Source organism: Abrus precatorius, unplaced genomic scaffold (assembly GCF_003935025.1).
Source record: "Abrus precatorius isolate BTA unplaced genomic scaffold, Abrus_2018 Scaffold5, whole genome shotgun sequence".
NCBI classification, from domain to species: Eukaryota; Viridiplantae; Streptophyta; class Magnoliopsida; order Fabales; family Fabaceae; genus Abrus; species Abrus precatorius.
In genome coordinates this window covers 6,639,500-6,665,386 of record NW_020874395.1, presented here as the reverse complement: position 1 = coordinate 6,665,386, position 25,887 = coordinate 6,639,500, and the positions used below count along the sequence as shown (strand labels likewise).

General features: G+C 26.0%; 2 protein-coding genes across 3 annotated transcripts; one reads left to right on the top strand and one right to left on the bottom strand.

The window, feature by feature from the left end:
* Positions 1-228: 228 nt before the first annotated feature.
* LOC113868155 (protein PNS1) lies at positions 229-2,024 on the bottom strand. Its single transcript, XM_027503729.1, has 2 exons — positions 758-2,024; positions 229-520 (listed from the first exon to the last, which is right to left on the bottom strand). The coding sequence occupies exons 1-2, from the start codon at positions 1,958-1,960 to the stop codon at positions 386-388; spliced, it is 1,338 nt and encodes a 445-aa protein (XP_027359530.1). The 5' UTR covers positions 1,961-2,024; the 3' UTR covers positions 229-385.
* Positions 2,025-19,411: 17,387 nt separating this feature from the next.
* LOC113867302 (beta-glucuronosyltransferase GlcAT14A) lies at positions 19,412-23,380 on the top strand. 2 transcript variants are annotated; one of them, XM_027502540.1, is made up of 4 exons: positions 19,412-20,117; positions 20,313-20,388; positions 20,467-20,582; positions 22,774-23,380. In XM_027502540.1, the coding sequence occupies exons 1-4, from the start codon at positions 19,625-19,627 to the stop codon at positions 23,286-23,288; spliced, it is 1,200 nt and encodes a 399-aa protein (XP_027358341.1). In that variant the 5' UTR covers positions 19,412-19,624; the 3' UTR covers positions 23,289-23,380. The 2 variants fall into 2 exon arrangements, with proteins under 2 accessions (XP_027358341.1, XP_027358342.1); XM_027502541.1 differs by lacking the exons at positions 20,313-20,388; positions 20,467-20,582.
* The last annotated feature ends 2,507 nt before the right edge of the window (positions 23,381-25,887 follow it).

The following is a 25,887-nucleotide window of genomic DNA, read 5'->3' as shown; positions in this document are numbered from 1 at the left end:
AGATTATTATTACTTATAAAAAGTTTACAAGAAAATTTGGACATAGTTGATTTATTTCACTAAACAAAAGCATTATATGAACCGATGTACTTCAATTTGAAGAATAATTAGGAGCTACTTTATCAAAGATTCAAAGTTATTAACACAACTTATTAGTTCCGTGTGTCGTCTGATAGAATTAAAGGAAGACCGTAGGGAAACTCGCATTATCAATTCTATCATAATTGAACAACACATCAAAATTAAACCTTTATCTACACTGTCAAAATTGTTTCCAACATTGTAATTTGCATCATCAAGTTTTCGTTGGGGGTAATATACCCTTCTGGATTTTCTGTTGCTTCAGCATTTCTTCCCAGCTGAAAATTATTAGTTTTTAAGTTTTCTATACTTGAGATCTTTGAAGCTGCTCCAAGCGTACAGGGATGGTGGAATCAAATCGTGTGCTGTGTGGGTTCTCTGCGTAGGCCACGTAGTAAGCTGAAACACATGCTTGTGGCCATGCCATAGCTAACCGAAACTGCAGAAGTCATGTAAAAAATAAGATATTCGATCGTACTAACAAGTATCTAAGATAACTGGTTAAAGAACATATAAAAATTTATTTCAATTACTTAACCAGTTATTTTAATACATACTTTATACTTTTATCCTTAACCAGCAGCTACCTAGTTAGCATTTACCAAAATTATATGTACAAAAATTGGTGAGAGAAAGTATTCTACTTGTCAAATGGAGCAAAGTTCTTAGTTCTTACCATGGAATACCCAATTAAAAAAGCATAAATGGATTCTTCTGTGGCATAGCTCTTGTGCATAACTATGCTCCAAATTCCACTCACTAGGCTACATATTGCACCCCCTGCCACCCCACTAAGGAAACAAAACGAGCCAGTGAGATCTAAGTCTATAAGTTGTTCCAAACCAACCCTGTTGAAAATGCCCCAAGTATCAGAAGATGCCTGCACAAACTCCTTGTTATGAACTCCAACATGCACAAAACCCCATTTGTTCCCACATGTCACAAGAAGTGATGCAATTCCCATGTAGCAACTAACACAAGAAAACAAGAATTCATCATTGTCTCCTCCAACCAGACTTGTTGACCTTGCAAAACCCCTGAAGAGTGAGATAAAGGGAACAAGGATGGAGCCAATGGAAACACTTCCAGTTAAGTACTTGACTGTGTCATGCAATGCCACTCTGGTGTCCATGATTACTCCACCAGCTAAATGAATATACTTGACCCTTGAAATGGTAACTTGCAACACATTCTTCAGAAATTGCATGGTCCATCCAAGGCTCAGAAGAATCACGAAGATAAACAAAACAGTTAATTTGGTTCTGTTTTGAATAGCTCTAGCTCCTCCAATTCCACACACAAGAAAACAGCAATAAAAAATACCAATGAGGATTGATAAAAATGCCAACCTCGTGCTTTTGTAAGGAGGATCAGCTATTGAAACTGACAGGATTTTATCGGCATATTCAAATCTAGGACTGACCCAACAACCATAAAGTGATTGAATTAATGCAGAAACCAAAGCAACTACACCTGCTGCAAGACTTAGTGCAGATCCAATGTACACAAGAAAAACACCCATTACACATGTAAGCAGGGGACTCAGCCAAAATGCTGCTCTAATAGCCTTTGTGGCGTTCCTAACTGTGATCCATTGCCATGTGAAACCAACAATTCCAGCACATACTGTTGATATAAGAAGCGGAGGGTACCACTCCTTTGGGTGGAAATGGTGGCTGCGAGAGGCATAAACAACGCCATAGATGGTGAGGGAAGCCACCAAGACTGCAATTAGGAGCAGGTGAAGGTAGAAAAGAACTTTGAAGACCTTCCTCACAATATTCCCCGCCAGTGTTGAGTTTTGAAAGCCTGAATCTTGTGCCTGCACAACAAAAAAACCCACCAAGTTAACATGGAGAATTTCAATCAACATATGCATAACAAATGCAATGGTTATAGCTTATGAAAAAAATTTCTATAGAATTGAAAAAAAGCACATGCCTGTTCCTTTTTTTTTTTTTGACACATAAACAAGCAAAACAACACAAGAAGAGAAAGAAAAAGACACTAATAAGTGAAAGAAAGAAAAAAAACCTTGATGGGGTTTGTGGGTGGAAGCCAATCTTGTTGAACTTGTGTGCTCTCTTCTTCTGTGATTGTGATGACATTAAAGTTGTTCAAAGTTGCCATGTTGTGTCTATTTTACTATTAAATGCACTTGGAATTTGGTTAAATTTCTTGGCCCTCACCAATGATATTTGAAATTTCTTAGAAACCTTTCAGGTCAAGTTGTAATCTTGAATCGCTAATCAATATTACAGAAGAAGAAGCAACTGACCAAGTCTACGTTTTCCTATATATATGATGTGGTGGTTGTCCACGTGTCACCCTGAAGCGATTTCCCGGAGAAAACGTTAAGTTCTAAGGAGAAAGTGATATAAAGGAAACGGCTCTTTTAGTTAGTTCTTATCCAATCATTCATTTGTTAGATTTTCGAAGCTTTTGTGCGCCCACAAGAGTGATTTTTTGTTAACTTATTTTGTTATTTATTTATTGAATTAATTTATATAATTTGACAGAAATATAATATAAACCACATGTATTATATATGTATCCATATTGATTATAATTAATTTCTTTGATAAATAAAATCAAAATTGATCCACTAATATTTTAAATTTGTTTTTATTTGATGTTTGACTTTTAATTTTTCCAAAATAATTACTAATTTTCTATATACATTATATCATTCTTTTATTGTTCACAAAATTAAAAATATAATTTTAATGGTTTTTTATTTATAAAAATTAATTTAAGAAGGTAGACAACATTAATTGAAAATTTCTATTATAATAATATGAATTTTTCAAAATTTAAAAGACAAGTTAAGTTACAATTTATAGGAACAATTTGTGTTGTGATTGAGTTTTATTTCCTTAAAAAATTTTATATTTAAAATATAATATATATTATGTTAAAATAAAAATAAAAATTCTTATTCATTTATATTCTTGATTAAGTTTAATTTATCATGCAAGGGAGGAGATGATCCTTAAAACACTTAAGATAAGTTTTTTCCCCCCTCTTCATATTGTATGTTTAATACTCTTCTGTATTGTGAAATTAATCTCAATAACAGATTTTGAGAATGAAATATTAAATAATTCATTATATAATTTTTTAAATAAAATTGATAATATTTTTTTCTCTAAAGAAAAAAAATTAACCTTTAAATAAATTTCATATTAATTGTTGCTTAAGGTTATTTAAAATTAAGTTAATATAATTTATTTTAATCTTTTATTTTATAAACATCAATCACTTTAGTATTTTCTAGCTTCATTTTTATTATTGTTATTTATAAAAATGATAAAAATAAAAGTCATTTTCTAATTTCATAAATTAAAGTCAGATTTTTCTAAAATTAAGAATTAAAGTTATCAATATTAATTAATTGAGAGAAAAAAAATATTTATACATAATTATCTATTTTATTCTCTCTCTTTTTTTCAACTAAAAGTCTAAGAAATACAATAACAAATTAGAGAAAGTCTTAATAGACCAGATGTCACTAGTGCCAAGACATAAAAAAAGAAGCAATAGAAAAGAAGTTACATTAAATGAAGAAAAAAGGTGAAAAGTCCTCAAGACCTATCTTAGTTAATTTATTGTCACAATGGTTTGCTTTTCTAAAAATATAAACAAATTTAATGAATTTAATAGATTTTATCACAATGTAAATATTTTAAAAAAGATATTAAATAATGTTCATATGTATGATCAAACTATTCTTACGCTTGATTTACAAAAAATGAAAAATAGCACAATCAATAACTAGAAATACGTGATTATACATAAATATTTCAACAATTTTATCCCATTCATTACTAAAACGAATTATTGAGCTTGGTTTAAAAGGTATAAAAAAAAAATTTAGATGCCCTGTCATAGGTATTATTAATGTTATTTTTTTAATGAGAATTTTAAGATAATTTATATAATAAAAATTGATATTAAATTTCAGCATAGAATATGAAATTTTAATTGAAAAATAATATTAGTAATAATTATGATATTCTTAAGTATTGTGAAAGCTAGGGTGTTAACCCATGAAATGTACATTTTCCTTTTAAATTAAGATTGGTTCAATATTAAGTCAAAATTTGGCTTATGTGAGCATAGAATATGCAGCTAGGCAATATATGCAAGATATTGAATAATGGTCATCTGCATGTATCTTAATTACTCCTTTATTATGCGTAAACAGATTTTACCACTTAATTAATTTGACTTTTACAAGTTTTCTCTTCGATCACTTACGTACAAGCTAGATATTAGATATGGATAGGTTTTAAGAGAATACTGTGTTAACTGCACCTAATTTTTAATTTCAATCTCTAATCACGTAAGAGGTTACTATTTAATATTTATAAAATTAGTTTTCTTTATAATTTATTACGTATATAAATTTACAGTTTCTCTTCCTACAATATTTTATTTTTTATTTACGTATTTATTAACTTTGTTTTAAATTTTAGATATTAAAATTGTAACTTATTATTTTTATTTTTATATATAATTTTTTTATAAATACATATTTTTATATTTATAAAAAATCAATAACTTGATTATTGATATTTTATTAATTTTTATAATATATGATAAAAGCATTATTTTAAAATAAATTATCTTTTATATGTTAATACATAATATTTGTAATTACAGAATTAAGTCAAACTAAGTTTTTAAAAATTATTTTTTAAAATAATTTTATTGTATATATGTAATTATTTAAAAATTATACAATTATTTTATTAAATTGTATGAATACTTTATAAAATAAAATACATGTGTATTGTTTATAAGCTATTAAACTACTCCATTTCAAATTACTTCATTAAAGCATAAAAGAAATTGTTGGCTAAATTATATTTTAATCCTTTAATATATTTATTTATTTTATTTGTTTTCTCAGTTTTAATGTGATTTGAACATGTAAAAAAATGCCACTAAAGATATCGGTTAAAAAAAGCGGACCGTATAATTTTTAATCTTATGAAAAGAGTACGGAAAAATTAAGAAAGGCTTTAAAAAAAGTTACTAAAAATTTATAATAAATTATATTTTCGAGAATAAAATTTTTAATGATCAACTTGTTTAATATTATACTATTTTTTATATGTTTAATAATTTTTTTTATCTTTTCTTGAAAAGTTACAAGAGTTTTGTAATAAAAAAAATTATCACTGTTTAAAATAAAAAAAAAATTTGTCTGCACATGCTTTTTTTTATATATAAATTCTTTTTCACTCATTTGCGTTGTTTAAAAATAAAACTGAAATCGGTCATTTCGGTTAGTAAAAGTAGAAACCAGTCAAACATCCGATTTATTAAACTTAAAATATTGGTTAATCTTAAAATTAATGAGAACCCATCAGAAACCAATTGAACCAATTCAAATCAATGATTAAATGCCCAGAATTGTTTGATATTGAAGACATTAACATTTGAGCAATTTATATCTTATAGATTATAATTTACTATTTTACTACTTTTAGATATAAGTTAAATGAAAAAATCACATCAAATATAAAAAAATTTAGACTTATATTAGTATAAAAAAATACATTAAAAAAAATTTAATGACATGCTCACATTTTTTATAATGACATACTCTTATTAATATAATAGAGACACAAGAATACAACATACCATTTTTTTTTTATTTGGTAATCGTTACAAAAAAATTATATTAGAAAGTATGTAGCTAATATGAAGGATTGAGAGAAATTAAGTACTTTCTATCTTCACATGCATTACTATTTAATGGGAAACATTTGGTTGACTTGCCTATTACTCATCACAGGGCTACCCATAAAAGCTAACTCATTATTCATTAATTAGTCATGTACTATATTAAATAAATAATTTAAATATATTCTAAATAATTAGTTAATACTAATAAATAAATAAATAAGTATAACCAGTAAGATTTTCATACACTAGATGTGTGTTATTCAATTAAAATAGATTCTTTGAACTAAAAATTAAATATTCATGATTATTTTTAAATTTGATTTTTTTAAATTAAAAATGTAAATATTTTTATTAATAGTAATAAATATTTATTAATTTATATAAACATAAATTAAATAGACAATTTTAAATTGAAAATAAATTATAAAAATTTAAAGTTTAAATTATGATTAAATTTAAAATAAAAAAATATTCAGTATACGAGAAGTTATTTTTATAAAATTTTAAAATAATCCTTAATATCTATTTTTTTTGTTGATAAGAATTAAATATTTTTATTCATATTACATGTTAAAAATAAGAACATGTTGTGGTTATCTGAAAATGACAATGTATCTAGTGCTTCAAGGCTTTTGTTTTTATTTATTAAAGAGAGAAGAACTTTATCTCTTTTAAAGCTTTCTATAAAGATTTGCAATGAATAATTTGACCATAACTCTTAAGAATTGAAATGTAGAAAATGGAACTCTGAATTCTGGAACCTTTTTCCCTGAAACGTGGATGATTCAAAGTAATAAGAATCTTCATCGTGAATACGGCAACCGAATTGTGCAATAATGGGAGAAAGCAAATTGTAAAGAAAGTGATTCAGAAGATAAGAACAATAATATTATATAATATTATATATGATATTAACCTTGTTGGAAATCATCATTTTTCTCATATTCTATGATACTCAACGTTATGGAAGATATATAAATGAATGTTCTACAGTGAATTACACTCACTGGTTGAAGTCTTCACTGTATATAATTAGGTCAAATTTGAGGAACTTAAGTAAAACATTTTTGTGCGCTCATCGTGTGACAGCAATAATCTTGTCTAAGCCTCACACTAAACAATACTAAAGATATTAATTTTAAAACAAAATTATAGACAGAAATGTTTTTGTCTTTCTTAAAGACAGAGATAGAGACAAATTTTAAATTTTAAATGAAAAAAAGTATTAAACATAATATAGATGACAATGTGTCTCTAATTCTGTCTCAGTTTTGGAAAGTTGTTAAAATGAAATAGGTTAGAGACAAAGTTATTTTTCTTTTAAAAATTGATACACAACATGTGTATGGCCAAATTTAATTTATAAACCCAAAATTATTGTAGTAAATTACTCTATTTTTGTATTATAAATTAACTTAAGTTTTAAATAAACTAGATTAAGTAAATTATTTTTGAATTGTATTTAATTTATAATATTTATATAAATAAGTAAAGAAACATATTAATGTGATCATTTGAATAAATTAAACAAAAAAGAGTTGAGCTAGTTCATTATTTTTTTCTAAATTATATTTAATTTTAAATGTAATAATTTCATAAAAATTGGCATTTATCATGGTGAGCTTGAAACACATAATGCATCAGTCTTAGACACCAAATTTTCTTTTCTCTTTCAAAGCGATAGGGACTTTAAAGTGAACAACTCAAACACTGCCTATGATATTCTTCTTGATTGATAACCCAATTAAAAAAGGAAGATGAACACCTTTTGAATACTTACGTTTCAATGATAAAAGTAAATCAAATGTGGGGCATTTAATATCTCTATGCATGGATATAAGAAAACTAGATACCTTGCAACTCAGTCTTTAGAAGAAAAAAATAACTTAAAGAACAAACTTTATAATGCAATGAATAAAATTTATTAAAAACTATAAAAATATTAAAAGTGAGATACATATAATTTTTAAAAATTAATTTTAATTAAAATTGTGTTAAAAATAATATAATATTAATATTTAAAAAATTTACAAATCACACGAGCATCATTCATCAGATTAAATAAGGTTATTATAAGAATAATATAATATTATCAGAATCTAAAAAATATTAATTAAAGAATCAATAAATTAAATAGTTTTATTAAAAATTATAATATGACAGGATTAATAATAAGTTTTCTATAAAAATCATCGATTTTATTTTTTATTATTTATAATAATAATATTTAATTTAAAATAAAAAAACTTTTAAATGCATTAGTTTAAGAAACGACAAGTAAAAGGTTTTATTAATAAGTATGACAGATTTACAATATATATATATACACACACGAGAAAGTGAATTGGTAATATTGTTATAATTTTTATTCCTCAATTAATATGTTAAAAATACTTATTAATATTCTCTTTATTTTTGTATAATAAATATTAAATAAAAAATAAATAATAGAAAATAAAACAGCTCAAATTTAATTTAATATAATCAAACCTACTTTTAAATCGAGTTAAAAAAATAATTAGTTTTAAACAATGCAATGTGCTATAACTCTTGAAAACAAAATACAGAAACTCTTGTGCAAAGCAAAAATAAAAACCAGAGAAAGGAAACCAAAAGATGAAAGTAAGGATGGTGAAAAAAATGCAACCACAGGTAATATCTGTCACAGGTTGGATTCAGGTAGTGAGATATTTGTGCCTCATGTATCCGTTTATAGATAAAAAATAATAATAAAAATACAAACTTATCATTATATATAAATAAAAAACAACACAATCTTAACATTTAATCTAATGGAACAGGTGCTGAGGGTAGATTTTACCCCTGGGGTGGGTACAAGTATTTACTATTTGTCATTGCTTCCCAATTGCATGCATAACTAAAGAGTTTAGCAGTATACATTTATGCACTAATGAGAGATGAGATGGCATGTGTTATTTTCCTCTTATAAGGCAAAATAAAAGACCAGCAAATGTAAAAGTATTGTGGAGACCGTTTCTTTGCCTTGACAACGGCTTTATATATGTCCTTCATACTTAAATTAACCCAACTACATAAGCATAGAATTTGCTATATGAAAATCTAGAAAAAGAAATTTGAATAATGTAAGAAAGAAAAATTGAATATAGAATGAGTCGATTCACATACATAACATAACATGTACACATTTCCACCAGTATACAACCAAAATTCTATGAATTAGACTGCTGATATACCTATTGCATCATTCCATAACAATTTTAATGATTTTTTCATCCAAGCTTTTGGAGTAGTATAATGTGGGCTAAGCATTGTACATTCCATAAATGAGTAGATATTTGAGGCATCAATTAGAAGGTTTTTTGCCTATATTTTTTTTTTCCATCTTACACGAACTTGAGGAAGAAAGCGAAAAGGAGATTAGAGGGGAGTGGGGTAATGGTGAACAATGCAAGGAAGAAGTTGATAAATACTGTAAAACAGTACATGTGATATAAAAAGATAAAAAAAATTTTAACGGAGTTAATGTTTTTAAAGAAAAAAATGACTTATTTAAAATAATTTAAAAAGTTAGAGAACAAAATTGAATTTAATGATTCAATTAGAGTACAAAAATATTAATTTTACTTAAAAACTACTTTTTATGAAATCTTATATTTTTTAACTAAATTGGTCATGAAAAAAAATTCCGAGTCAATTTTCATATTTATAATTTTCAGGCCTAATTTTGGATATGAATTTGATTTTTAAAAAAATAAGAAAAAACATTTATAGAAAAAATTAATTATGTGTTATGAATTAAACACCTCTAACCTAAAAGACTTTTCCTTTTTGGTGACTCAACTACATATCAAAAGAGTTCACCCTAAAAGATTAGTCTATTAAATAGGAGAACTTCAAGGATTAAATACCAAATTAAACATTTTATTCTTCTCAATATAAAACTCATAACATGATATCATTTTAACTATTTACCATGTCCACATAAATAGTTTTATTAAGTTAAATAAGAATATTTAAAACAAAAGTAACATTTTTCATAAAATAATCTTTTATGGACAATTTCTTTTGTTTGAATTATACTCCCAGTCTTTATATTATTTATTTGTGATTTTAGTCTTTCTAGTTTTAGTTGCTCATTTTAATTTTTATTATTCAAATTAAGTTTGTTACTCTAAAATTTTGATTAATAATTAATAAAAAATATTTAGCATTGTTAGAAAAGAAAGATAGTTGCTAAAGTATTTGAGAAGAAAAAATTATACACCTTATTCACGTGCTATACAAAATATATATAAACAACTTACAAAATAAAAAAATATCTAAAAGATAACGACTCAACTAAATTACTTTACCAATTTTCATCAACTACCCAACTAGAAATAAGGAAATAGAACTCTAAGTAAAATTAGGAGACTTATTCAAAGTTAACAATCTCCATTATTCTAGTAACAGCGGGAGACTTATTCAAACATATCTAATTTTGACTTCATTGATTTCTTGAACTCCATCATCAACTCATTATCATTCCTTATATAAATCAAATCATCCATATACAAGCTTTTTACATAATATTGTTCTCCTTACCTTAGTGAATTAGGTGGGTCCATACTCACATCTTGCAAATATACGGCTCAAAAAATATCTTTCAATGTAAATGTACCAAGCCCGAGAGACCTGTTTTAAGCCATATAGAGTACGATTCAACTTGTAAACTTTTCCTTCTTCTCCCTTTTTCTTGAATCCTTGTGGTTGTTCAATAAAAATATCTTTAATTAATTCTCCATGCAAGAAAGTAGATTTGACATCTAATTGGTAGGTGGACCATCCATGATGAGTAGCTATAACAATGACCAATCAGATAGTCTCCATGCGAGCTACAAGAGGAACACTTCCATGTAATCTACTCCATATTCTTGAATCACCAATTGTACTTTATGTTTACTAACATCTCCTTTCTCATCATGCTTAGTTTTGAATATCCATTTGATTCCAATCTTCTCATCATTAGATAACCCTTTACTTGTTACATAATCCTGCATCCAAAAAGGTTGAGTGTGTTGCCATTTTGGAAGTTGTTGTTCACAAGCTTCTTCTTGTTGGGCAACATCATCTTGTTATGCATAGCTAGCCTTCTTCAACATCTTGTTCTATTTCTTCCTTTGGATCATCATTCACTTCAACATCACTTTCATTGTTATTCCAATTCAATTTAGATTGAATTGAGCTTAGTGAATTCTTTTCCCCAATTCCAACATCCATTCTTTTCAAATGTAACATCTCGACTAATAATTATCTTTCTATTAATGGGATTATAGAGTCGATACACTTTTGATTCTTCACTAACTCCCAATAAAACACAAGTTATACTACATTTATCAATTTTGTTTCTAACGTTGGACTTTTATTGAGAACATGTATTGCCCAAATAACAGTTTCTAGCCAAAAACTTTTCAAAATGCTTTTTATGATCATCATGCTTCAAATCATATTCATAATGATACGATTCTTTTGCTCAACAATGCTATTTTGTTGAGGTGAATACAAAGTAGTAAACTGTCTTTTATCCCAATTTGAGCACAAAAACTTGAAGATTTTGATAAAGTGAATTCGCCTTCACAATTAGTTAAGAGATCCTTAATTTGTAAATCTGCTTCACATTCAATCTTGACTTGACTTTAAATTCTTAGAAGAACTAAAATACTTTTGATTACTCATGTAAAAAATAGATCCATGTTTTTTTAGTACAATTGTCAATGAAATGAAGTACCTCTTGATGCTGTTAGAAATTGGTTGAATAAGACCATATAAATCAGAATGAACAAATTGTAATAGGCTCTCCATGAAATCTTATTAGAAAATAGATTTCATTGTTACTTCCCAGACATTCTTTACACACTCTTGATGGTTTTATCATATGCAGCCGGCCTACTACCATCTCTTTCTTCTGCAAGGTGTTGATTCTATTGATACTCAAATAATCATGACCGCAATATCATAATTGATCAAATCTTTAGTTATTGTTTGAATTAAGTTGTACTAGATGCTATAAACATTGCTGTATTTTGAACATGTGATTGAAGGACTTTATTCATGTGCTATACAAAATATATATAACCAGCATACAAAATGAAAAATATCTCAAAGATAATGACTTAACCAAATTAGTTTGCTGATTTCTAGCAACTACCCGACTAGAATTTGCATATACCAATGTTGTATAATTAATATTGCTAATTTGGTAACTAAATGATTATTTAAAGTGGTAACAAAATCAATTGCTAATTAAAATAAAATTAGTAGTCGCAAAATCGCATCCTATTGCCATTGGCCTTGTCGACGTAAACTCTCAACTAAAAAGAGTGAATCGTCTCCATGAATGAACAATTAGCTCCCACTTCTACTGTTGTCAATGACGCCATGCGACTCATCCCTCCCCATCTTCTCAACTGAGTCAAGATCCGATCTTTTGTTCACAAATTCCATCAATGCGCAATTGCAAGTTATTCGCATTGCCACTACAAACCTTATTGTCGATCACAAACACCACCATAAACCATTCTTTCGATTAGAATAGCCACCGTGCATTTGCGTCTCACAATGATAGTGCGGTGTCATTACAACAAACCATAAAATCGACTCAAGCCTTTATTTTGTTTAATTTGATTTGAATCTCCAAATCCTACATTTGAAGTTATGTGTGTAGATAGTTTGAGAATTCTTTTCATAATTAGCTCAATTTCTAAATAATTTATTACATTTTAACGATTGATATTATATATTACTTTTGTGGTTGAAATAATCAGTTGCTAAATAACTTGTTAAATTGTAGAAATTAAATTAAAAACTAATTTCATAATTTATTTTTACAATAAAAATAATCGGTCATTAATTTTATTTATTTATTATCGATAGCTAAATTTAGTTACTAATAAATTATTTTCTAATAGTCATAATTCTTTACTTTATAATTATTTACTTTAGTCAATTAATTTGATAAAAAAAAAGGCCATTATACAATATGTAAAATTTACCATTGGTCTCGTAATTGAATTGATAAGAAACTGGCTAGTTTATTTTTTCCTAATTAGTGGTTTTATCTAATAGTAGAATCATTATTTTGAAACAGTCACTTCACTCTGAATTTTTTTTATTAAAAATATTTATTATATTGAGAATATAATATTATAATATATATATATTATTAACATTTAATATTTCTATACTTAAAATTAATTTTAATTGTTGAGATTAATAAAATTATTTAAAAAAGTTAAGGAAAGCTCCCACAAAAATAATTATTGTCTGTTTTTTTAAATAACCACAAAATGTTCAGTCCTTTAGAAAAGTTTTTTTGGGGTCCATGTCTTTTAAAAAAGTTGTACACACTATTTCGTTCATTCTTGAATGGGCATTTGTGGATATACTTTTATACAATCAGCCTGGGTATGACACTGAAATGGGCTTTGTTAATAGAGATGAAAACAGGCCAGACCATTTGACAGAGACCTATAACTTGATCTGACTTAACTTTTTTAATAAACAAATAAGGCTTAAGTTTTTTTTTTAAGGTCTATTTAAGTAAACAAGTTAGGCCTGAGTTGTTTAATAAGTCTCTTAAGCTTGACAGGCCGGCATGTATATATATATTATAATTTAAAAATAGAGCTGTCAAAATATATTTAAATAATAAAGTTATTTAATAATATATTTTTTATATTCTTAATTCTGTTATTATTAAATTAATATATTTTGTTATAATTTTTTTTATTTATAATTATAATAAATAGAAATTATATTCTATTAATAATTAAAAATATTTATACACGATTACACTTTTTAAATAATAAATTTATTTAATAATAAATTATCATATTTAGTATATTTAAACAAGTTAAAGATTAGTTAAGTCTTTGAACAGGAATAAGACTAAATTAAAATTAAACAAAATAAAATAATAAAATTATATTAATATATTTTTTATACTCTTAATTTTATTATTATTAATTTAGTTATTTAATTATTATATTAATATATTATGTTTAATTCTTTTTTTATAACAAATAGAAATTATTTAAATATAAATTATATTTTATTCATAACTAATTTTTTTAAAAAAATGATAGAAAAATAAATAAAAAATCAATATACAATATATATATATATATATATATATATATATATATATTGTCGCAACCGGGCGGTCGCAACGGTATCGCGGAAAACGTTTTTAAGAAAAAATCAATAGAGTCGCCACCAAGATTTATAAAAAAAAAAACCTCAGAAAAACTTAAAATTTTGATCTTTGAAACTAAAAATGGATTCAGGAGTCCATTACGTGCAGGGAAGGTTTTAGCATCCTACAACGTCCATTTAAATATCAGTTACCTTAAATTACTTGTGCAAATTTATTATAATTTTGAAAAGTATTTATTTAACTTTAAAAAGAATGTTGCTATTTTTATTTTTAAAGAAAGAATATCTATTTATTAAAAATATTAAGTTATATCTTAGAAAAGAAAAAAGATATTTTAAAAATTATTTTGACTCGACGGATATAATTCCGCCGCTCCTACGTATCCCCAAGTGCAATGGAAAACTCAAAGCCACGTAGTTCTAAATAAAAATTACGAAATCGGTTAGTTAAAATTAAGTTATGTAAAAAGAAAATTTATTTTTTTAAAATTAAAATTAGTTTTATAAAATTATAATATTTAGAATACAAGATAACGTGGTTATACATGTACCCTACGAGAAACAATACGAAAGGCGAAGAGAAATCACATATCCATATTGTAAGTCGTTGTAAAAACTGTGGTATTTAAAATCTAATATTTTAATTTACGAAAAAGTATTTTTAATATATAATTTAATTAAAAAAATTAATATTTGAAGAAATTTAAGATAGCGTATGCTATACATAAATATCACATGATTTATTTGTTGATTGAAGGTAATGTAAATTGCACATCTATATCGCAGAACATTTTGTTAAAATTTATTAAAAATATTTTCTTCAAGTTGGGAACATGATTTAAGATTTTTAAATATGAAATCAATTTTAAAAATATTTAAAGAGAACAAATTAATATATTTAAATTGAATAATAAAGATAAACGTTTATTTGAGGAAACTTAAAATATATTTCTAATAATTTTGTATTACGTGAGACCAAGATAACGTTGGTATACAAAGATCTCGACAATTTAAAACGTACAAAGGCAGAGATGCTACACAATGACATTATAAATTGTTGCTTTAATAAAATAATTTTGATTTAAATTGATAGATTATTAAATTAATAATTAGAAGGAAATATATCGTGATTTATTATGAAAATAATTATCTAATTAATTAAAGACAATATATGATGAATCAATATCACATAAAGCCCGATAACGTAAGTACACATAGACTTTATCAATTTATGATATTTGACGATAAGGAAGCTATATGTTAATATCATACATTGATATAATTATTTTATTTATATATTTGTTATATTTGTTTATAATTTTCTGAAATGTAATTTACTAATCAAATCATATCAACTTTATATCAAAATAAAACAATATTAAAGATAACAATATCAATACACAAATAAATCATAATAATAATAATATAAAAATAGTAATAATAAGAATAAAATAAAATATTTTTAATATTATCAACATCTTAAAATCTTTAAATAAATATTAAATATGACTAACCAAATAATCTTTTCATTATTAATGTTAGATTAAAAAAAAAGAAAAAAAAATTTAACACATGATATATATATATATATATATATATATATATATATATATATATATATATATATATATACACACACACACGTGATTATAAACAAGACAAAGGCAAATGGAAAGCAAAACATATTATACTACATGTTCACAGGGCAGGATATGCACCAGGAGATATTAAAGGACAGCAAAGTCAAGTGGACAAGACATTTATCACAAGCTTGCAGCAAATCACATACTAAAAGGTACAAAAAGAAAGAAAAATCAAATGGAAAAGGCGCTGACTGTAAGATGAACCTGAGACGCAAACAGCAAAAGTTATTGAAGAAGGATTCGTAATTCTGAAGGTGAGGGACACTGTTTATAATATAAAAGTCTAAAAGAGTCGATAAAACAAATGTCTCCCAAGAGGGTCCTTTCTCACAAGGCACTATATGTTGCTCTTTCTCCTTCGATTATCCTCTTCTTTTTTTTTTTTCGCTTCTCTCGCCGCTCCAGCGTAAGTAACCCTAAAATACTTCCCCCTCCTCTCTCTTTTATATCCCTGAGCTTCCCCTTCTTCCTTGTTCTTCTTTTTCCTTATGCTATTTTCTTCTTAAGACACAACCCCTTCTTTTCTTGCTCAGACACTCCATTCTATTTTTTGTAATTTTGCAATTGATTGGATGCTTGCAGGCAGCGAGGAGCAACTTGCTTGCTCCCTATTTCACAGGACTCCCTTTCTCTTTTTCATTTTGCATTATTTAATTAAAAATAAGAAAGAAAAAAAAGTGTATTCACACACATATATATATATATATATATATATAAAATAGAACCATATAATAAATAATCTAATTTTAAATAAATTATGTATAATAAGATATACTTTTTTTTTACTTACTACGTGTTTTACCTTTATTAGTATAAATTTTTTTATTAAAGTATCTATAAAAAAATTTAGATACCAGGTCAATAGCACATAACCACACACTTAAATATTAAATAATTATTTTATATTATATTAATATTCTAAAAATATATACGATTATATATGTTTAAAAAATAAATTTATTTAATCATAAATTATTACATTTGTTACATTTAAATAAGTTGAAGAAAGTCTATGTCTTGAAACAGAAATAGGACACAATTAAAACTAAACGAATTAAAATTTAAAAATAAATATTAATATTCTATTAATATTTTTTTTATATTTTAATTTTATTATTATTAATATTCAATTATTATATTAATATATTATGTTATAATTCCTTTTATTTATAATAAATAGAAATTGCTTAAATATAAATTATATTTTATTTGAAAGTAAAAATTTATAAAAAAATGATAAGAAAATAAAATTAAAAAATTATTATAATATATATATATATATATATAATAAGACCATATAACAAATAATATAAATAAATTATATAATAATATATATTTTTATAACTTACACATTTTTATTAAATTATTAGTTAATTTATCAATTTATATCTAATATATAAGTATGTGTTTTAATTTACTATATTAGTAATATTTTTTATATTACATTAATGTTATAGTGTTGTTAATTTTATATTTATTTGTTAATTTAAAATAACAAATTGATGAAACAAATAAAATTAAATATTTTGTAATTATTATTTTAATTTAATAATAATTATTATTGTCATTATATATATATTGTATTAAATTTAAATTTATTTTTTTAAAACATAATAATTTTTTAATTCATTCAACAAATTGTTTGAATGTTATTTTTTGTAATCAATTTTATGTGTTCACTATAACTTTATTTGTTAAATATAAGATGTCTTTAAACAAACAAAGTATGTTTCTAAAATAAAAATAAAATCTTTAATATTTAAATAATTTTTAAAAAATAAATCAAAAAATATAAATATAAATTTTAATAATATAAAATATAAATTTTAATAATATAAAATATTTATAATTAATGCTTAAATAATATTTTAAAAATTATTTATAAAATTATATAAATATTATTATAATTATTTAATAATTATTAATAACATAGATAAAAATTAGAAAAATATATAAACTAATTTGATAATAAAATATTTATATTTTTATTAATATAAATTTTTTTTAACAGGCTTCATGCTAGGTCAGGCCACTTAAATAGGCTAGGTCAAGCTGAAAATAAAGCTTTTAATAGGTAATAGGTCAGACGCATGTCTAATAATTATGTTACAGGGCTATATCTATTTAGAGTAAAGTTTGACTTATTTCTATTTCCATTTGCCAATAGAACATTTTTTACGGTTTCACCATAAAACATGTTTCTTTAGACAAAGAATAAAATAAAATAAAAAATATCTCAAATTTGACTTCATTGTTGTTTTAACTACTTTTCTTTTTTTGCTAGTTACATTAATTTTTTTAAAAATAAATTTAAAATTTTTTTTCAATATATTTTAAAAATTAAACTCTAAAAGTTGTTAAAAATCATACCATTTTCAAAAATTAAATTTCAGAAGTGATTTGAAGAACTTCTAAAATTTAATTTTGGAAGAGGATAAAGTTATTTTAAAACTTAAATTTTAAAATCAATTTTTAAAAAAAATTCTAAAATACAATTTTTACAATATATTAGATATGCTATAAAAACTTAAAGTCCGAAGACAACAAAAAATTAGAATAATATGAATGGCAAAGAAAAAAGGACAGTGTAAATAATATTAAAAAATTGACAAATTTGGTGGATAAAATTTAGTTTGTATTTAAAATCAAATCAAACAAGTTGTCGTATTCGACTAACAAAAACAAAAAGCAATTTGTAAAGTTTCGATACAACTTACAATAATAATTTCTGTTGGCTCGTATATTATAATTTTTTTTAAAGTCAATAATATTTTAAAAAATTATTCTTTTCATTAAGTCAAAATACTTTTTATAGAGTATTTAATTTTTATTTTATTTGTTTTAAGTATTATTATTTAAATTTAATATCAACTAAAATTTTAAATATTAAATCTTGATATACTATATCAAATTAAAGATATATTTCTTTATGTAGCTGAATTTTAAAATTATAGAATACAATATTATCAAATCTTGACATATTATATTATATAAATAATGATTATTTGTCTTGATATAAGTAGTTTATAATTTTTTTGAAATTTAAATATCTTATATTTTTATTTAATAAAATAGAATATTTATTATTATTAATAAAATTATGTAATTTTTCTTAACTTATAAATTTGACTTATATTTAAATGTCTATATTATTATTAAAATCGAATTAAATTGCACAAATTTTTTTTTTGCTAGTTTTGCATTAAAGGACAAAATCATTTCAAAAAAGTTTTCCAGTAGTTCTTACATAGCTTTTCCTGGAATGTTGTAGGAGCAGTTGGTGTGACATAACCTCGTCACTTTTTAATATATTTTTAATTATTAATTAAAATTTATTAAAATTATAAAAGCATAAGAAATTCATTAAATTAAAAGTAAGACCTATAATTTTTTTTTGTTTTCAATGAATTTTATAAAATATGTATTTTAAAAAGTGTGTTAAAAAAATACTGTAAACATATTTTACTTTTTTTCATTACTGGGCATACGCATTAAACAGGCTGAGCGGTAATTACCATCCACACAAAGGCAGTGGGTCAAAATCCAGGGTCATTTTCGTAATTACATCATAAAGAGCTAAAAATCAGGATATGTCTTGTCTTTACGATTTCATTAATTCCATCAGAAAGTGGCAGAGAATGAGTCTCTACCACTTTTTGGTAAGGCATAACGTTATGAGAAAGACACTTGAAAGGTAATGTATGCCTATATTGTATTGTTTAGATTATTAAATTTTTATTTTTTATAGTGATGTTAACACGTTAATAATTTGTGAGAACGTGTGAAGAATTGTAACTATAAACTGTTCATGTATAAATGATAGTAGTGTAAAGCTGCATATTACTATGATTCGATCTACATAATTCTCATTCTGCTAATTAGAGGCCTTGTTTTCAAAGAAAAGAACCAAAATAGTGTAAACGGCACACTTCCAAGTTTCAGTATTAAACCATTTAACTACCTCTTCATAACTCAACACCTCCCATCTCTCTTGTTCTCACTTTGTTTTCTTCAGAAATTTCTCTCAAATGGGTATCAAAATTTTCATTGTTTCCTTCATGATAACCTCATTCTTTTTCTTTATTCTTTTGATTCCAACAAGATTAACCATACCCAAGTCCAGTTTCAGTGTTCCTATGAACAACTCCTTCAACATTACCAAGATCAACAGGACATACCCAGTTACTTTTGCTTACTTGATCTCTGCTTCCAAAGGTGATTCTGGGAAGCTCAAAAGGTTGATGAAGGCTTTGTATCATCCAGGGAACTACTATTTGATTCATATGGATTATGGGGCTCCAAAGGCTGAGTATAGGGATGTGGTTGAATATGTAGCCAAGGAACCAGTTTTTGGACAGGTTGGGAATGTTTGGGTTGTGGGTAAGCGTAATTTGGTCACTTATAGAGGACCAACCATGCTTTCTACCACTCTGCATGCTATGGCAATGCTTCTGAGGAGTTGCCAATGGGACTGGTTTATTAATCTTAGTGCCTCTGATTATCCCTTGGTTACACAAGATGGTATGGTGAGTGGCCTTTAATGTTTATGGCAATTGGATTGTATCCAATTTGCTCTTGTTTTGTGTAAATCATTATAAATTATACTGTTGTGGACAGCAATTTAAAATTATGAACGAGTTTGTGAAATATTGTAGGCAATGGTGATTTTGTTATTTTGATGATTGATTCAAAAATATGAAAGTTTCCAATTTTCAGATCTGATCCAAGCCTTTTCTGGGGTTCCAAGGGGTATCAATTTCATTCACCATAGTAGTCAGTTGGGTTGGAAACTGTAAGTAGTATTGTTTGATTACAAGATATTTTTTTTATCTTACACCCAAAATTTAAACCATTTTGCACATATTTTCAGGAATAAGAGAGGGAGGCCAATAATTATAGACCCAGGGCTTTATAGCCTCAAAAAATCACAAATTTGGGGGGTCACCAGGCAGAGGAGTCTCCCAACAGCTTTTAAACTCTATACAGGTGTTTTTTCCTCCACTTCAAAGTTCAAATCTTTAGATTATTCAGGACAATGCTGTTTTTATGTGCATATATGCTTCCAATTACTCCACTCCACACATTCATAATTTACCTTTCTTTCAAAGTATTTTTAAGGACAAGATGACATAACTGAAGCATGTGATACCCTGAAATCTGAGTAGAGTACTCGTTTTCCAATAGTGCATCCATCAAGGTCATAATTTATTCTGGTCGGTTGGATAGTATTTTATATTAGGAATTTTGATAACTTGTCTAATATAAGGTTAGTGTTAGTTATCGAAATGAAATCTTAATTTTAGTTAATTCCTTTTGTACTTACTTGTGAAAATTACCATACTAACTATAGAAGATTATAATTTAGCAGAGTATAAAATTTATACCATTCAAGAGAAAAATTAGAACAGCCAAAAAATAAAGATTTTATAGGATCAGAATCACTCATCAATCCATTGTTGCGTGATGTAATAGAATTTAGAGATTAAGGGTTCCATCATGAATGCTCTGGATTCAGCAACTTTTGGCAAAGCGTCCATTTTTTTGGTTAGAGGTCATTAGTCATGGAAGGTAACTTTAAATGGTTGGTGCTAGCAGGAGACAATAATAACATGCATAATTTGCTTCTAAGAACTATAGCTAATGTTGGAACCCCACAACCTCCTTGTACCTACTAATAAACACGAACACTAGTTATCTCCATTATGATTATTACATGGATGTGTAAAATTTAAGTGAACCAAATATGAAAATTTTGTACCTGAATAGTTCAATGGTAGCAAATTAAATAAAAAAAAAGTGCTTCTTTTTTCTTTTCTTCTTTTATGTTGTTGTGTAGAACATAAACCTCTTGTTAGCTCTGCTATAATTTGGAAATTCCAAATGTTAATTCCTGAAGACACAGCAAAGGACATGGTGATGCTTTATGGTTGCACATGGCATATTTTAATGCTTATGTATCTGAACGATTCACATGCACGTGCTTTCTGCTCGTAGAGGGTGTTATCAGTATTTACTTCCTAGGCAGTGCATGGCTTCATTAATTACATCTCTCTCTCTCTCTCCGTCACTCTATCTTTTGTGAAAGAGCTTGTTTGTTCCATTAACATTAGTTTCACGCATATATAGAAATAAATGAATGGTTTGTAATGTGAAGTTAATTTGGCATATTACTTTAGTTTGTTACAAGCTTATACACATTATCTGTTCACAGAAAATTGTAACACTTTTTTTTAAAAGGATAGGATTGTTTTTCTTATAGTTTTTACAATGTGTATTTAACAACTCATAACAATAAAACTTATATATAGTTTTTAAAATACAAAGTATTATAGAATACAATATATTAATCTTTAAAGATTATAAATTTTAATAAAAACATTTAATTATTAACTTTGTATTGTGTATCACACGGTTAAAAAAATCATTTTTCTTTTGTGTATGTTGTTGATTTGTAACTTTTTCAGCACCACGTGGTTTCTCATCCTAAAATATCGATCATGTAATCTCTTGTCAGTAAGTATTATTAGAGAAGTGGAGTGCAAAATTGCATCTTGTGGGCTATCGTCACAGCTATGAGCAAATTATGACATATTCGATTGCCATTGTAAGAAAACATAAAGGTGCCTTAAAAGAGGTTAATGATTGGCTCCATTCATGAACTGAAAAGTAATTATTAATAGGTGAGCATTCGATAAGATGTTTAAACAACCGTTTTAAATTCCATTTTAATCATCATAAACAAAAGTACTACAATAATATTTCTGTTGCTGAGAAAAAAGGAAAATAAAATAAAAATTATGTAAAGACTTTCTCATGTAGCTACACCATTGAGCATGAGAGAGAAAAAAGGGATAATTGAGTCTCATTTATTCCATGTCTCTCTTTACTCTCTTAATGGTGTAGCCAGCTAAAAGGATTTCAAGTCCCAGGAGTACTTTGATCGAATTTATTTGCCTTGCATTCTGCTTAATTTCCACCATTTTACAACTTCAATCATCAGAATATGCAATATTATTGTAATATTGTATCACCCTTAAACATTTCAAAGCTGTGAATTATTATATTGTGGGTTAGACTTCAGATCATGCATGCATATATATATATATATAGTCTATCTTGGTATCATTTTGAACAAGTCAATTAACTTGATCTTATTATGAATACCTCCCAAATTCAGGTTCAGCATGGACAGTACTGTCAAGATCTTTTTCTGAGTATTGCATTATTGGGTGGGAAAATTTGCCAAGGACCCTCCTCCTCTACTACACAAACTTTGTGTCATCCCCAGAAGGATACTTCCAAACGGTTATTTGCAACTCTAAGGATTACAAGAATACCACAGCCAATAATGATCTACACTACATTACTTGGGATAATCCTCCAAAACAACATCCAAGGACACTAGGAATCAAGGATTATAGGAAAATGGTTTTGAGCAACCGTCCATTTGCCAGAAAATTCAAGAAAAATGATCCTGTTCTAGATAAAATTGATAGAGAGCTTTTGAAGAGGCATCGTGGGCAATTTTCTTTTGGGGGATGGTGCTTAGAGGGTGAAAGGGGCAGAGCATGCCCAACTTTGAAAACTGAGAATTATGGTGTTCTGAAACCTGGCCCAGCCTCAAAAAAGTTGAAAACTCTACTCTCATATATTCTCTCTCGTAAAGTTTTTCGCAAATTGCAATGCCGGTAACTTTTATGTCATTTTCCATAGTTTATCACTTGTAAAAATGTCATGATATATACAATGGATAATTTTTGTGAATTTATGATATATTTATCTAATTGGGCAAATTTATTTGGCATTTAACAGATATCCACGTGATCCACCAGTGAGATTAAACTTTTTAAGAAAAAAATTGTCCATCGTGATGACAAAAAGTTGTGCTTTCCAAGTTATGTGGTAATCTGAAGCCATGCGTTGTCGTAAGTGATTGATAAATGGGTTCTAAAATTTGACACTGGTTTATGCTAGTTGAAAGTACGAGTGTTAATGGGCTCAACTATTCATATATTATTTAAGCTTCACTCGTTTAATGATCGGCTGTGAGTAAAGGTGCAAATAAGTTGACCTCTTCATAAATTATTTGAGCTTAACTCGTTAAATGTTCAGTTAATTTAACTCACGTAAATAAACTTACTTAAATAATTAAAATTATATTTATTTGAAATTTATAATTAAAATTAATTTTAAATTTAAGTCATTTTTATATAGATAAAATTATATTTTATTATTATTTTATTTATTTTTAATATGAAAATATTTATTAAGTACTAAATTGAAAAATTATTCAAAATTTTAAAAAAATTGTAAACAAACTAATGAATCAAGCTGAAATTTAAAAATAGCTAATCAAACAAAGTTAAAATTTTAAATTGATTTATTTAAATAAATGAGTTAAATTTGAGCATATATTTTCTACAAGTCAAACTTGATCTTTAGATAATCGACTCGGTTCAACTTATTTATACTCTACTAACGTGTCATTGGCATCTATTTGACAAAATGATCAAATTCACAAAAACACATAAGTGACATTTAAAATTTAGCTTGCATTGCTCTTAGAAACCACACTATACCGACAGAAAAACATGTGGATTACCGGTTTGCCTTGTCATTTACAACAAAATCGGTGAAGAATGCCACAATTCATTGACAAGCTATGATAATGAGACATGTATACTCGAAGTTAAGGCAGAATCATGGGGATTGGAAACCAAAATGGGTTGAAAACAATGATTTGCAAGCACATTTACAAGCATTTGAGAGAGAGAAGAACCATATGTGACACATTGACATGCAGGAAGAGGAATGATGAAAGAGATAAGAGAGAATGAATTAAAGAAACAGCTGAATGTAAATTGCATTAAATTAATAAAAGGACCGTAGTCTCTCTTCACACATAGTGTTTGAGGTGTTCTAATACTAATCCTAAGAAACTCCCATTCATATCTTACAAATGTAAACCACCCATTAAAGAGTAAATTAATATCTACCTCATGTTAGGGTTTTGTTGCAGGAACCGTCAAAATATAAATGCCAAGGCCCCATGCCAACAAAATTCATTTCTCTTTTTGTCATTAGGACTCATATATATCATGTTAGGACTTATTTATATATAATATTAGTATTTAATTAATGTAAAGTTATAATTTATTGTTATTATTATTATTTATTTATTTTTTATTCTAAATGCAAGATAAATGAAATTGTTATTATTGTTTATTGAAATAAAGATGTTATTTTTAAAGAAAACCAAACAAATGATTAGAATACAACGTGAGATTACTTTAGATATGTTAAAAAGATAGATTCACACAAAACTTAAACTATCTAATAATCACACTATTTTGAGATTGATTTTACAATTTGTTGTTGATGCATGTAGTGGACAATACATAATTTTAGATATACGTGATGACAACACATTCATTACATGATAAATATATGTTAATAACAAAACCAAAGAAATATAGTTGAGTTACACGTAAATTTTGTCGTTAGTGAAAGTTCTTCTATCATAATACAATCATTAGAAATAATATCTCTATCACATGGTAATGTTAGTGATGGGACGCGTGGACAGTAAAAGTAGATAAATTAGTGGATCAAATTATTTTTATTCATATTTTTTATTTAAAACATATCTTTGCGTCATGAAAATTTAATTTCATGAAATGATTGCAATGAAGGATTCAAAGACAATGACGAGAAGAAGTAAAATTTCATTAGAGAGTTCTCCTAATATTAAGTTGGAGGATGATTTTGATTCATTTTTGAATATACATGATATAAAAGATTTTCTCAATATACATGACTCAAAATCATGGATAAAAGGAGACACATTATATGTTGACTAACTTTTTGTTTCTAAAGAAGATGTTAAAATGACTATAAAACATTACACAATGAGGAGATATCAAAATTTTTTTTGTGGTAAATCAAAATCATAATAGTGGATGTCTTTGGAGAGTGAGAGCCATATTAACTAAAAAATACAAGTGAAAAATTATGAGATAAGGTGGTACACATAATGTATAAATGCTTCAATTTCTTAATATCACCACAAGTTGAATTTTGCTCACACATTATTGGTATGCTATTTTCAAATAAAATGATGTTTAAAGTACGAGACAACAATTAATAACTAATGTTCTCACACAATTCTTATATTACATGTATGTATGATGACACAAGAACTACCTGTGCCAATTTCATTCATTCAAGAAAGGACTAACAATCAATTTTGATATACAATTTCATACAAAAAAACATGGAAGGCGAAACAAAA

Excerpts from the sequence above, each read along its gene's own strand:
- LOC113868155 (XM_027503729.1), bottom strand. The coding sequence starts at position 1,960 with ATGCATATGTTGATTGAAATTCTCCATGTTAACTTGGTGGGTTTTTTT. Across the intron at positions 521-757 it reads TTTTAATTGGGTATTCCATG|TTTCGGTTAGCTATGGCATG; the intron begins GTAAGAACTAAG and ends TGACTTCTGCAG.
- LOC113867302 (XM_027502540.1), top strand. The coding sequence starts at position 19,625 with ATGGGTATCAAAATTTTCATTGTTTCCTTCATGATAACCTCATTCTTT. Across the intron at positions 20,389-20,466 it reads AGTCAGTTGGGTTGGAAACT|GAATAAGAGAGGGAGGCCAA; the intron begins GTAAGTAGTATT and ends ACATATTTTCAG. Across the intron at positions 20,583-22,773 it reads AGCTTTTAAACTCTATACAG|GTTCAGCATGGACAGTACTG; the intron begins GTGTTTTTTCCT and ends TCCCAAATTCAG.